The sequence below is a fragment of the Rhinoraja longicauda genome, chromosome 1 (assembly GCF_053455715.1).
Source record: "Rhinoraja longicauda isolate Sanriku21f chromosome 1, sRhiLon1.1, whole genome shotgun sequence".
NCBI classification, from domain to species: Eukaryota; Metazoa; Chordata; class Chondrichthyes; order Rajiformes; family Arhynchobatidae; genus Rhinoraja; species Rhinoraja longicauda.
In genome coordinates, this window is record NC_135953.1 from 66,450,099 (window position 1) to 66,465,328 (window position 15,230).

Here is a 15,230-nt window from a genome sequence, read left to right on the forward strand (position 1 = left end):
ACGGAGATGAGGAAAAACTTTTTCACTCGGAGTTAAATCTGTGGAATTCTCTGCCTCAGAAGGCAGTGGAGGCCAATTCTCTGGATGCTTTCAAGAGAGAGTTAGATAGAGCTCTTAATGATAGCGGAGGCAGGGGGCATGGGGAGAGGGCGGGAACGGGGTACTGATTGTGGATGATCAGCCATGATTACATTGAATGGCAGTGCTGGCTCGAAGGGCAGGGCATTGGTGAGGCCGAATCTGGAGTATGGTGTGCAGTTCTGGTCGCCAAATTATAGGAAGGATGTCGACAAAATGGAGAGGGTACAGAGGAGATTTACTAGAATGTTGCCTGGGTTTCAGCACTTAGGCTACAGAGAGAGGTTGAACAGGTTGGGTCTTTATTCTTTGGAGCGTAGAAGGTTGAGGGGGGACTTGATAGAGGTTTTTAAAATTTTGAGAGGGACGGACAGAGTTGACGTGGGTAGGCTTTTCCCTTTGAGAGTGGGGAAGATTCCAACAAGGGGACATAGCTTCAGAATTGAGGGACAAAGGTTTAGGGGTAACATGAGGGGGAACTTCTTTACTCAGAGGGTTGTGGCTGTATGGAATGGGCTTCCGGTGGAAGTGGTGGAGGCTGGCTCGATTTTATTATTTAAGAGTAAATTGGATAGGTATATGGATAGGAGGGGATTGGAGGGTTATGGTCTGAGTGCAGGTAGATGAGACTAGGTCAGGGAGAATGGTCGGCGTGGACTGGTAGGGCCGGACAGGCCTGTTTCCATGCTGTAGTTGTTATATGGAATGGCCTACTCCTATTGTCTATTATCTATTATTATCTATTATAATTTATGGGTTCCAAATAGATGATTCACGCTTGAATTGGAATCTATTTGCTCATTCAATTCGCCTATTATGGTATTTATACTCTGTTCCAATCTCTATTCATTGTTGTGCTTGCTTTTGGGTCGGATAAGTGGATTCCATGTCATTGTCAAAGTCACTGTACAGGAATAGTGCAGAATCCAAAATATCTCCTTGAGCATCGCTTATCATTCTGCTGCTTTTAACACCTGACCGTTGTTCCTAGATTCATAGAGTCATAGCGTGATACAGTGTGGAAACAGGCCCAACTTTCCCACACCGGCCAACATGACCCAGCTACTCTAGTGGACAAAAAATGCTGGAGTAATTCAGCGGATCAGCGGATCTCGGGAGAGAGATGCTGCCTGATCCGCTGAGTTCCCCAACATATTTTGTCTACCTTCAATTTAAACCAGCATCTGCAGTTTTTCTCCTTCACATTTAACCAGCTACACTAGTCCCATCTGCCAGCATTTGGTCCATACCCCTCCAAACCTGTCCTATCCATGTACCTGTCCAACTGCTTCTTAATTGATAGTCCCTGCCTCAACTACCTCCTCTGCAGCTTTTTCCGATCATCACCACCCTTTGTGTGAAAAAGTTACCCCTCAGGTTCCTATTAAATGTTTTCCCCTTTACCTTAAACCAATGTCCTCTGGTCCTCGGCAAGAGACTCTGTGCACCTACCCGATCTATTCCTCTCATGATCTTATACACCTCTAAAAGATCACCCCTCATCCTCCTTTGCTCCAGGGAATAGAGTCTAAGCCTACTCAATCTCTGCCGATAGCTCAGACCCTCTAATCCTGGTAATATCCTCGTAAATCTACTCTGTACCCTTTCCAGCTTGGTCAAAAAGGCCCACCAAAATTTAATCATTACTCACTCCAACTTGCGCGAGATAACCACTTATGAGGTGTTTTCGCAGTAATCAACCATAACCAGAACCAGCTTGACAACATCTTTCCTATAACCCTATTTTTCCTCTTGTTGCTCAGCCCTTTTCCTAACCAGATTAATAATGATTTCTATTCCACTGAAGCTAATAGCGTCTCACCAATTGAGAGCCATAAAAAGCAAGTCTGTGGACAGATTTGGGTAAGTCAATTTCAGGTCGAAGCAGAAACAGGAGGTTTGAAGAGCAAATCCATTGATTGGTTTGGAGCATCCAAATTGGCTAAATAAGTAGCTTATAAAAAGAAGGCAAGGTGTAGCGGAACAGACAATTGGGAGCGGCCGTGTTGTGGGGAAGAGATGGTGTGAGTCTATGGCCCAAGGAGTCGGGGGTGGGGGGCAGGAGGTCTGTTTCTGTTGTGCTTTTTGTTTCTTGTTTCAGTGCGGTAGAGATGGCGGGCAGAATGAAGTGTAGTACGCAAAGGAGTGTTACGTCCGCCATTTTAGTAGGCAAAACCCGCTGTTCTCTATGCCTCTCGCAGTGTAATCAGTGTTTTGGGGGAATAGTATGTGTGATACCATTAAAATGCAGAATATCTATCAATTCACAGATTTATGTTATTTTTCTTTTAAATGTTTCTGCAAGTTTCTGCCTACTAAAATGGCACCATGACATACTACGGTTTTAGGGTTGAGTGGACTATCTTGCTCCTCTAGTATCTTTGGTCATGCTAATGTCCAGGAAGAGAGTCGGTGGGTGACCGCTAGGAAGAGTAGTAGAGTAGGCAGAGAGTGCACGTGACCCCTGTGTCCCCCCCCCCCCCTTCAAAACAGGTGTACAGTTTTGGATACTGTTGAGAGTTGATATCAGTATCAGTGGCACTGAGCCTGGCTCTAAGGCACAGCAGGGAAGGGTGGTATCAGGCAGAGCCATAGTAGTAGGTGTCCCTTTAGTTAGGGGGGCAGACAGGAGATTCTGTGCAGCCAATAGTGACTCCAGGGTGTTGTTGCCTCCCTGGTGCCAGGGTCCAGGATGTCTCAGAGTGGCTACATGACATTCTCAAGGGGGAGGGTGAGTAGCTGGAAGTCATTGTGCATCTTGCTTGTATTCACTGGAATTTAGAAGGATGAGAGGAGATTTTATCGAAACGTATAAGATTATTAAGGGGTTGGACACGTTAGAGGCAGGAAACATGTTCCCAATGTTGGGGGAGTCCAGAACAAGGGGCCACAGTTTAAGAATAAGGGGTAGGCCATTTAGAACTGAGATGAGGAAAAACTTTTTCAGTCAGAGAGTTGTGAATCTGTGGAGTTCTCTGCCTCAGAAGGCAGTGGAGGCCAATTCTCTGAATGCATTCAAGAGAGAGCTAGATAGAGCTCTTAAGGATAGCGGAGTCAGGGGGTATGGGGAGAAGGCAGGAACGGGATACTGATTGAGAATGATCAGCCATGATCACATTGAATGGCGGTGCTGGCTCGAAGGGCAGAATGGCCTCCTCCTGCACCTATTGTCTATTGCCACAAATGACATGGGCAGGAAAAGGATGTGGTCCCGCAAAATGATTATAGGAAGTTAGGCAAAAGGTTAAGAAGCAGGACCTCCACGTTAGGGTAGACACAAAATGCTGGAGCAAGTGTCTTCACTAGATTTCAGCAAAACAAAAAAACAATGCTGGAGGATCTCAGCGGGTCAGACAGCATCTAGGGAGGGAATGCCCACGCTTCATTTCCAGCTTTCTTTCCTCTACTCCAATCAGTCTGAAGCGATGGCACAGCTGCCTTACAGCACCAGCGACCTGGGTTTGATTCTGTCTATGGGTGCTGTCTGTATGGAGTTTGTACATTCTCCCCATGACCTGTGTGGGTTTTCCCTGGGTGCTCCGGTTTCCTGCCACACTCCAAAGACATACAGGTTTGTGGGCTAATTGGCTTGGTACATTATCCCCAGTGTGTATAGAACAGTGTTAGTGTTCAGGGATCGCTGGTCGGCGCGGACTCATGGGCCGATGAGCCTGTTTCCGTGCTGTATATCTAAATTAAACTGAAAAGAGTCCTGAGCAGAAATGTTGCCTAACCATTCCTTCCCCCAGATGCTGCCTGACCTGCTGGGTTCCATCAGCATCTTTTTGTTTTGCTCAAGATTCCAGCATCTGCAGTTATGTGTCTTCACTTGACTTCTCTTGTTCAATGAATGCTGCTTCAACTGCCCCCTGCTTTTTTTTGTAAATAATAATGATAATGTAGAGTAATGACCACAGTTGTTGCCTCAGACTTTGCATTTCTAATGTTTACAGCATTGGTTAGTAGTGAAGTCATTGCATAATCACACTGATAACGATCTCTGGAATGTAGTGTGCATGGGAAAATGTGGGCTCCAAAAGTTGCAGTATGGTCATGCTGCTAACAAACGATGTTTATGAGCGACCTCCTGCTCTGAGCAGTAGCTTATGATCTGTGGACAGTACAATTTGTTTGCAAAACTGATCACTGTTTACATTTGAACAGGTATTTTGAGACTGGTTCTTGTTTGTGTTAATGCCTTCTATCCACATAATCCCTGAGGCATCATGTCCTTTGTCTAACAATCCCTAACAGTCTAAAAAAGCTGATTTTATTTGTGTAAGTTGTCAGTCCCTCACAAATAATTCAAAGTTGCTTCTGTTTTTCCAACTGGTTGCTTGATATTCCAGCCAAATCCTTCATCTTCCAACTATTCTGCAAACTATTTAAAGTCAGTTTAAAAGTTATGCTTTGAAAATTATATTTTACATGCTGTTTGCTTAAAAAAAATAGCATTCACTAGATTCCAGCAAGCTCACTGAAATGATGGTCAAACTGAAATGATTAGTAGTAGTGTCATTGCATAATGTAACTGACAATCTCTGGAACATGGTTTGCTTGGATAAATGTGGGATCCAGAAGTTACTGCGAGGTCAGAAAAGTGAAAATCCATGTGATTTTTGTTGTTGTTTGGGGCAGCCTTTTGTTTCAGATTGGCAGTCGGCACAATTATCCGTCCAGCGACAAAAAATCAGTGTTATTATAATTTAAATCAAGAAAATGTGTGGGAAAGTGAATAAATGTTCCCGTTTGGTGTTGATGACACTGAGCTTTGCGCATCTGAAGAATTAATTATAAGAATTTCAATATCCTGACATTGTAGGTCAATTATATTTGGCTTAGTTTTAGCACAAACTTTCATTCTCAATGTATAATATCGTTGCACAAGGTCAGAAATGCTAATGGCAAAGATTTTTCTTATTAATATTGAAGGAGACTTCTTGTCAATTAAACTTTCCCTCCCCCAGATATGGCTGCTACGCTGTGAAATGAAGATGGCTAATTTATCTTGTAGTTTGGTTTTAATTGATATATTGCAGTCCTTGGCTTATTCCCATTGATCATCGGTTAGATTCATAGGTTTTGGTCTGCTTTGGTCATTTATTGTGAGGGTACATTATGGATTTGCCTTAGAAATGAGCTAAATTTTGCAAATCTTCGGGGCTTTAAACAGTGCGTGAGCAAAAAGATTGCTTTTCATTTTCCGAATGATGCCATTTTGTGCTTTAAAATTAGGAATGTTTACCTTACATTTTTGTTGTATAAATGATTCAGTTGCTTGAAGAATAAATCTTATAGTCCACCAAACTTTCACATTTGCCCTTGAATAATGTGATTAAGGGTGAAATGTGACATCATTCTAAATTAGAAACTGGATTATATCTCATTTTATGAAAGATTTGCATACAGAATTAGTAGTAGTTATGTTAGAATAATCAGCTTTTACAACTTTAAAGCAGCATCAATCTGTTAGAGCTGCAGGCTACCTGCTGTGTGATTTTGTGAACCACAGGTGACATCATGACGAATGAATTTAATTTGAGGTACATTTTGGATTTTAAAAAGTGCAGCAATATTTCAGAATCCAGGTGTGGTTAATAGATTATTATATTTCCTTGGATTACCATTGTACAGATGGCTGTGGAAGTCAATGGATATTTTTAGGGCAGAGATTGACAGATTCTTGATTAGTAAAGGTGTCAGGGGTTATGGGGAGAAGGCAGGAGAATGGGGTTGAGAGGAAAATAAAGATCAGCCATGATTGAATGGCAGAGTAGACTTGATGGGCCAAATGACCTAAGTCTGCTCCAAGAACTTATGAACTGTCGTTTGGGATTTTATCAATGTGATCAATGGCCGACTATTGTGGCCTGTTGCAGGAAGAGCTTAGTGGATCAGTTTAAAAATGGAGAATTGCGGTTTCTGCCCATTGCAGTTTAGCATTTACTCCTCCTCTGGTGCTTTCCATTTGGTGACCGCTCATATATCCATACTTGTTCAACTTCACAAATAATTCTGAAGCATATGTGCGTTCATTTGCATCTGTATACCTATTGAATTTGTTGTGATGGAAACAAATTCCATCACACATATTGTGACACATATTGCATTTCAGTTGATTCTAATTAATGCATATTGGTTTAATATCTGATTATCTGTTTTGTTTCTCTACAGCACTGCAAAATATAACCTGCTTACATTCCTGCCAAGGTTCCTATACTCACAGTTTAGACGAGCAGCCAACTCTTTTTTCCTGTTTATAGCCCTTCTCCAGGTAAGTTTGCTTGATTGCACAAGGTTGGTTTTAAAAATTTATAAATATATTCTCCACTTTTAGACATTTTTGAAAAGTAATTTTAGAGACACAAGGAATTGCAGATAAAATAAAACGGTTTACAAATAAAAATCAAATGGCTGGAGTAATTCAACGTGTCGGGCAGCAACTGTTGAAGACATGGACATATGATGTTTCAGATTGAGACCCTTCTTTAGACCGAAGTTGAGTTACTGAGTTACTCCAGCACTTGGTGTTTTTTATTTAAAATAATTTTAGTCCAGAATGAAGAACCATTCTTCTGACTTGCCATGTACCAGTCCATCGATCATTGATATATTTAAGAATATATTTTTTTGATTATTGTTTTGTGTACTGATTGGATTTCAACGTCTGTACTGTTAAAATATTTGTAAGGATTTGTTACTAGGTTGTGAGAGGCAAACTCCAGATCTATCCATGTACACATCTAGATCAAAAATGTGATAAAACAACAACACTCTAAAATTTAATTAATGGAAAATTTGTTAAATGTATTGAAAACCACTCTAACAGCAATGCAAAGGGTTAATACCGAATTCATGAAGTACATTCAGGTCACTGGTCTTGGTTTTCTGCCCGTCACACAGTTTGTAAATCACATTGAATGATTGCAGTCATAATGAAAAGTGCAAATGTAACATTTGTCTGAAGAAGGGTCTCGACCCGAAAAGTCACCCATTCCTTCTCTCCTGAGATGCTGCCTGACCTGCTGAGTTACTCCAGCATTTTGTGATACCTTCGATTTGTACCAGCATCTGCAGTTATTTTCCTACACTAACATTTAAGTGATGTGCATGTTAAATGAACAAGTGACGGGCAAACGGATTTCAATGAACATGTATTTAAGGAAATGTGAATAGGATGAGGAAATGTTTACACATCTAAATAATGCTGACAATTTTTTTTTTACCACCCTGAACAGAAATTAGCTGGGGTAGTAATGGTGACCTATTTTAGAGTGTGTGTTAAAGTCAAATATATATGGCAGTGTGTCCCGACATTTAATCTATAAACTAATCTGATTTTATGTTCCTTTAATATGGGATGCATTTTCACCCAGTGGTAGGCCCTGTTAAAGCCAAAAGGGTAAACGCTCCTAGAATGGTCCACTATGTTAGATTTTTACCACATGGGGAAATTGGCCACATTTTTTTCCAAAGCACTAAAACAAACCACGTCAACTGTTCATCACATTTGTGCTGTCCGTGTGGCGTTTGCCCTGTGACTGTGAGTTTCCTCCAAGTGCTCTTGTTTCTTCCCATATCCTGTGACTTGTGGTTTGATGAGTTATTTTGTTGTAGTTCGTGACCTATTAACAGAAAACAGTCAGACAACCGAGTTCGTTTAACCTCTTTATTGCACTCACCAAGGTGGGAGAGAGTCTAGTTGCAAAAACGTCCAGTGACGCTTGGGCAGGTAGTGCAGTCTCTCTCTCTGATCGTTTACATACACACACATTTATACCCTTAACAGTGCACCGGAGGCTTTCCGTTATGGCCTTGTATGGTAATTTTACAATGTCCAATGTGATTTTTCTATTCTCTGAAACTAAACCTCGTCATATCTCTGAAACAAAACTTAGTCACATAGGGCAGGAGGTTTTTCTTAACAGATCTGAACCTTGAGCGCTAGTTACTGATACCAGACAGATGCAGCCAGCCATGAATTGTGCTGCACATTAAAAAAAACACAAGAGGTCTTACAGATTACTCCTACAATAGTACTCGCATAGCTGCGTGCCTAAAGTTAACCCTTACATAGCTGCTTGCCTAATGTTAACCCTTACAATTTGGACACTGTAAATTGAACATAGTATGTAAGTGAAAGATAAAATATTGAGGGAATTGATAAAATGTGAGGATTGATGTAAAGTGGAGTGCTTGAGATTGGTGTGCACTCAGGCCAAAGGGCTCTGCTGTAAAACTCTGAATCTATTTGCTGCTATGGGCAGGCAGCATAGTGGCACAGCTGTAGTGTTGGTGCCTTACAGTGCCAGAGATCTGGGTTTGATCCTGACTACAGGTGCTGTTTATATGGAGTTTGGACATTCTCCCTGTGACTGCATGTGTTTTCTCTGGGTGCTCTGTTTTACCTCCCACACTCTAAAGACATGCAGGTTTGTAGGTTAATTGGCTGCTATAAATTGACCCGAGTGTGTAGGCTGGAACTAGTGTATGGGCGATCACTGGTTGGAGCAGACTCATTGGCCGAAGGGCATGTTACCATGCTGTATCTCTAAAATAAACTATTGGTACAGTGTTGCATATAAAATTGCTGTTCAGTTTGTAAATAGATTAACAACCAATTTGTTAAAAGTAATTCAGTAGATTGAAGTGCATGTGGCAACCTTGAGGTTGTGTTAGGGTGCTATGCCAATGGACCTGGTTTCCAATCTGTGAAAGGGAAGATTGATAAAGCTGTGCTCTCATTTTAAAAACAAAATAATCTTGGACAGGAACTGTTTTCCAAATATACAGGACAAGATGTTAGAAATCCAAAGTGCCAAATGTCAACTTGCTCCCGGTGGTGATGGGAGGCTTATGCACTCACCTATGCTCCTCCGATGTTGAGAAAGGCTAGGCAGACACGTCATTGGGATTATCAAGTGGGCACCTACTTTCATCGACGTTTCGCTGATTGGACCCACGACGTCTCCAGTAGGTTCAGCAGTGCATTCTGACATCCCAGAACCACCCCCCTCTGCATCTGCCTAGCCGGCATATTTGAGAGACCAGATGGGGTCTTTCCTCTTCAGCCAGAGCCACTGGCTACTCCGCTCTGCCACCCGTGATGTTTCTTTGGTAGCCTGGCGTAGGGCTTGTCCGCTGATCCCCAGGTCCTTCATCAGTCTTACGGTAGATGTTGCCACAAATCCTCGACATGCAACTTCTACCGGGCAGATCTTTGCTCTCCAGCCCCATTGTTCTGCCTCCGCTGCAAGCTCTGTGTAGTGCAGTTTCTTTCTTTCAAAGGCTTCCTGCACAGCATCCTCCCAAGGGACTGTGAGCTCCACAAAATGCACCATGTGCTGAGAGTTCGACCAGAGGACAAGATCAGGCCTCAAGTTGGTGATGGCCATCTCTGATGGAACTGTAAGCCGTTGGTCCACATCCACCAGCATCTGCCAGTCCCGGGCTGCCTCCAACTGTCCAAACCTTGTACTTGGTGGAATTTTCCGTTGCTTTTGTTCCCCCTCCCGAACAAAGGCAATTGGCATAACTGGGTTGGTTGTTCTGGGCGGCAGGGCATTGTTGGTTGTTCTCCTGCTTTCCAGAGTCGCTGCCAGGCATTTGAGCACTTGATTATGTCTCCAGGTGTACCGTCCCTGGGAGAGGCTTACTTTACACCCAGTGAGGATGTGCTTAAGCGTGGCTGGTGTTGAAGACAGGGGGCATGATGGATCTTCGCCCAGCCATTGGTTGAGATTTTGGGCTAGGAAGGACATCATAGGTTGCCCGAATGAGGAAACTTATCCTGCTCGCCTCCATCTCCCACATGTCCTTCCAGCTGATCTTCCGCTTTTCCACACTCTCCCATCTCATCCACTGGCCCTGTTTGGCTTGCGACACAGCCTTGGCACACCTACTCGACTCCTCGTGTCGGCGGACTTCGGCCGTGACCAACTTCCGGCGCTCCAGTGAGGATGCCTTGTTCTAGCAAGGTCGCTTTCCGCCAAGCCCCAAGCCACTTCTTCTGTGTTGGACTTGCCCAATCATGTCGCCTTGATGGAGAGCAGATTTTGCCTGCTGTGTCGCATTCTTAGCTGTCCACTTCTTTCCTGTTGCCAGGGTTGGGGCAGCAGCTTGGATGACAGTGTCCCTCGATTCTGCCAGGGTCATCTCTAGTCTGACTTTAGTGCACTTGAACTCCTCTGTGAGGCTAGAGAGAAGCAGCTGAAGTACCCCCTGACCGTACAGGTCTACGCTGCTCAGGCATCGAGGAACACCTAACCACTTTCTCACAAAAGAGCTGATTGTTCTTTTCCATCTTCTCGACTCTTGTGAGGGTGATGTCATACATTGTTAGTGGCCACATAAGGCGAGGTAGTAACCCAAACTGCAGGCACCAGATTTTCAGCTTTCCAGGCAATATGGATCGGTCGATGTTCGCCAGACCTTTGATGATTTCTTGCCTAAGCTCGTTTGCCTGATCAGTGTCCTTCAGTTTAGTCATATCATCTCCCCAGACTTTTAATTGGCTTCTCTGACACAGTTGGGATTGGTTCTTGATCAATGAAAAATCTTTGATCTGTCAGTTTGCCTTTGATTATAGAAATGCTTTTTGATTTGGATGGCTTAAATTTCATTCTAACCCCAGTGATGTTCTCTTGAAGCTTCCCTAAAAGGCGCCAGGTGCAAGGTGCTGTTGTTGTTATGATTGTCATGTTATCCATGTAGGCCCTGATGGGTGGTAGACGGACTCCAGACTTCAGCCGCTCGCCTCCCACCACCCACTTGGAGGCCCTTATGATGACTTCCATAGCCATTGTAAAAATCAATGGGGAGATGGAACACCCTGCCATTATGCCAATCTCCATGCAGTGCCATGTGGTGGTAAAGTCTGGCATGGTGAAACAGAGCTGCAGATCTTGAAAATAAGCCTTGACAAGGCTTGAGATGGTCTCTGGTATCCTGAAGAAGTCAAAGGATGCCCAGAGGAAACTGTGCAGGACAGTTCCGAACGCATTGGCAAGGTCAAGGAAAATGACATGCAGATCTCTTTTCTTGCAGTCTGGATTTGGTGCCAAATCATGCTGGTATTTTCGAGACATCCAGAGAACCCTGGGATGCCTGCTTTTTGGACTGTTGTATCCACAAGGTTGTTTCTCTCTAAATAGCTGGTCATCCTCTGAGCTATGATGCTGAAGAAGATTTTACCCTCTACATTGAGGAGACTGATAGGGCAGAATTTGCTGATATCTGTGGATTCCTTCTCTTTCGGAATCAGGACTCCACCTGCCCTGCGCCATGCTTTGGGTATAATTCTCTTCTCCCAAGCCACTCTCATTAGCCTCCACAGGAAGCGAAGAACATCAGGAGCACTCTTGTAGAGTCGATACGGAACCCCATTTGGCCCTGAAGATGCTCTTACCCGCTTTACTGTCTGTTCCATCTCCCTCCACTTTGGAGGATTAATGTCCATCTGGTGCTCTGGTTGTTCAATTGGTGGAATGTCCGATGGAATAGCTGTCTTCAGGTGTCTCTTGTCATCCGCATGTATTCTTTTCAGATGCTCCTGCCTTGATGTTTTCAGGTTTCCTTTTTCTTTGATGAAAAGTGATTTTACGAACTTATAGGGGTCGAAGAAGCGTGATCTCGTTCATTCTTTCTTTATTCGAGATTTCCGCAGGTATTCTGCTCGTCTCAGGGTTGCTAAACGGCTTTTGATGTTTCCCTGGAGAATGTTGATGCCCTCCTTCTCACTATCAGAAGCCTTCCTCCACTGCTTCTTGAGCTGCCTTCTCTCCCGGATTAGGCATTCCATCTCCTTTTGCCATCTGGACTTGCTTTCCAAAGCTGGTGCCCTTTCCTTTTCCTCCCTTACTCCATATCGTTCTGCTCCATAGCCATAAATTATGTCCTCCATCTTATCAAGCTTTCTTTCGACTGTACCCCGTACACCCTGTAGGATACTGGTCAGGTCTGCATTTATGGTCTCCCATTCTTCTCCAAGGTTCCAGGCCATTTCACGTGGGGTTTTCTTCCGCTGATCTTTTTCTCCATTGCTGGTTTTCTTGGCTGGATGGGCTCTGCCTGCATAACTGTGCTTGAGTTTCCTTCATCAGGGGGGCTGATGCCCTGCGAACTTTGGTGAGACTCCGGTCGCTGGACTTCATTCGACTGACTTGATTGACTTCTCAGGAAGTACTTATCAATGCGAGGTCCCTGTTTTCCCTCCCTCAAGCACCCTTTCTTTCCTTGATGTATTTTCAAGCCCTTTGAAGATGTTATTTTCTTCCAGCCGCAGGAGCCGACCTGAAACCTCTTCTCGGATGCTGATTGTGCACATGGTTCTTGTTGAGTGCGTGTATTGCTCATGGTCTTTTCCGTTCCTAGGTCTATGTCATTATCCGTCAATGAGGCTTCTTCCGCCCTCACTCTCGCAGACTCTAGGGGTATTCTTTCATTAATTCTGTTCGTAGCCATAAGTGGGTGAATCCAAAATACTGAATAGTATTGGATCCTGCTGACATGGGGATCTAGCCCATGCCTGCCCCAGGTGGGGTCTATTTCCTCCTCCACAGCTGTCAGCTGTGAATCATCAAATACGGAAATATGAAAACAATGGGATTTCCTCTTTTTTTCAAACTTACTTCCGAATTTTGAATTTAAAAAAAATTAACAACAGGAATACTCTATTGGGACACTAAATACCCAAACCAGTTTCGTAACTGAGAAATAAATTAAACAGAGTGTAACACAAAGATTTATGCAGAGAGGGGTTAGAAATTGGAAGGGGACAGCTGCAAGGAATGGTGCAGATGAATTCAAATATTTTTTGAAAGGGAATTGAACAATAAAGGTAAAAAGTGCAGGTGTCTGTTCAGTGTATGGGGTTCCAGCTGGGTTATTATTGTAGAGACTTGGTATGGACTCAGTGCTACATGACTACCTTATCTGCTGTTACTTCCATGATTCCAAAATGTATTTTCTTTTCTACAAATTAAATTCTTAGATTCCCCTTGTTGGCTGCATAGCTCTGGTATTAGTATTATGTAAAGGCGATCCCTGATGCTGCTCTGTGGTAGAAGTATGCCTGAAGGTGCCAGTTATGTGTTTTTTGCATGAATGTTGCACAAAAGCAGTTTCATTGTTCTGGAGGGGTTTTAAGCCCATTTCCTGCACAAGTTCTTCCTGCTTAAATTATTCTGAGTATTCGTATCATAATTTGTCGTAGTGCAGCTGCCAAAGCCCCATTTTTTTCTTGGCGTGTGATGATCCTACTAATATACACAATGGATAAGTAGTCTCTCAGAACATAGAACAGTACAGTCCAGGAACACGATGCCAAGACCAACTCTTATCATCCTGCACGAATTCATATCTGTCCATTCCATTCTTAATAGAACTTGAAACAATGTCTTAACTTGCATCTATTGTTATTATCTCTTCAATGGGAGGTACTTGACACTCATGGTGGAGAATTGTTCATGACTTGAGATGCCCCACAGATATAATTTTCGTACACAAAAATACTTTGCTGTAATTTTTTTGTTCTAAAAGATTGTTGCCTGAAGCCTGCAGTGAAAGATTGTGGCTTCTGTGAACGGAGAGCCCAAGGGGTGCTATCACTGCATTTCATCCTCTTGTTCTCTCCCAGAAGACCCATGCATCATTGAACTCTCTCCTCTGCACCCCCACCAAAAATCTTTCCGGCTGTCAATTTTAATGGTGTCAACTCATTTCCATATGAGTCTGCACAGAATTACCACCCAGATCCACAGTGCAATTTAAAGGCCAGGGAGTTCACCCCTGCCTCACAAGCAGTAATGATTTACAAAATGTGCAGATGGAGTTGTAATGCTGCTTGAAAGGAGTATATCACTATAGCAACTTCTTAGTTTTTATTTGGTGACCCCCCTTAATTTTGCAACAGCAACAAATGTAGCCCCCTGTGCAGCTCACCAGATTTTGGAAAAAGTAATTTCTAAGTAACAGTCTATTGGACTGACTGTCAATCACTGACTTCACCTTGTCACCCAAATCCACAGTGCAATTTAAAGGCTGGCCAGGGAAGGGAGTTCACCCACTGACTTTATTGTTGAAAGGCTTGGAGTTTAGAAATGCTCTTGTGTGAGGGAGGTTGAGTTTAGAAATGGCTGTGTTGCTACAATTGTACAGGTTGTTGGTAAGGCCACAGCTCTGGAGTACTGTGTACAATTTTGATTTCCTTATTTAACACTAGGAATTTACTAGCATTGATGGCAATCCAGAAAAGATTCACTCAGCTAATTCCTGGAAGACGGGAATGTCTTCGCATGAATAGCTAAAGATGTTGGATCGGTTTTATTTTGGAGTTTAGAAGAATGGGGGTGACCTTATTGAAACAAATGTTGAGAAATTCAAACAAAAGAGACACAAGTCGATGATAATCCATCTTGCATGGGAATTTCTTCTTGCAGGAGGTAGTGCTTCTTGCAGGAGATTGTGCAAGTTAGATCACTGGAGGTATTTAAGGATGAGGTGGGTACATTTTGGAAATATTGGGGAATTGAAAGCCACGTGGAACTAGCACAGTGAAGCAATTGAGGAATGGAGTACAGTAGATCAGCTTTGCTCATAGTAAATGGTAGAGCAGGTTTGAGGGGCCAGGACAGGAGAGTTCCCCTATTTCCATGTGCCTTGGGTATCAATTATCCCACAAACTAGATCATATTTTATTGTTGTGCTTATAAATCTTGTACATTTTAAAAGTGCTCATTTTCTGGACTGCTGGATAATATTGTTAGAGCCCTTATCACTTCTAAATTTCCAATCACTTTTCTTCATGGAAAGTGCATATTTGAACTTTGTCTTTGAAAGGTTCTGCCTCATCTCTGCACTTTCTGTCTCAAATCTGCTGAGATCCACAGGTCCATTAGCATCATTCATGGTAATTGATAATACCCACATGAGCATGACAGTGGTTCGATATCCCCCATCCTTGGTGATCTGTTTGGAAATTTTCTCATAGCTTGCCATACCATCCTCTTTCACTATCCCTATTCAATTGAGTTGGTGGGGGGAAATATTTAGTCTAATAGCCTTTTTTGGTTGTCCCCACATTACCTCCAAGTACCTTCAAAAATCAATTTTCTTATTTAAATACCATGTGAAGATTCAATAATACCATTTGA

At 43.0% G+C, this 15,230-nt stretch overlaps 1 protein-coding gene across 2 annotated transcripts in view; it reads left to right on the forward strand.

Annotated features, from left to right (window-relative positions):
* The window catches only part of atp8a1 (ATPase phospholipid transporting 8A1), a 269,218-nt gene that overhangs the window by 53,067 nt on the left and 200,921 nt on the right, over positions 1 to 15,230 (forward strand). For both annotated transcript variants that reach the window (XM_078399210.1, XM_078399200.1), the window contains exon 3: positions 6,253 to 6,352. In XM_078399210.1, coding sequence (XP_078255336.1) covers positions 6,253 to 6,352 — 100 coding nt within the window. The remainder of the gene's footprint in view (positions 1 to 6,252; positions 6,353 to 15,230) is intronic.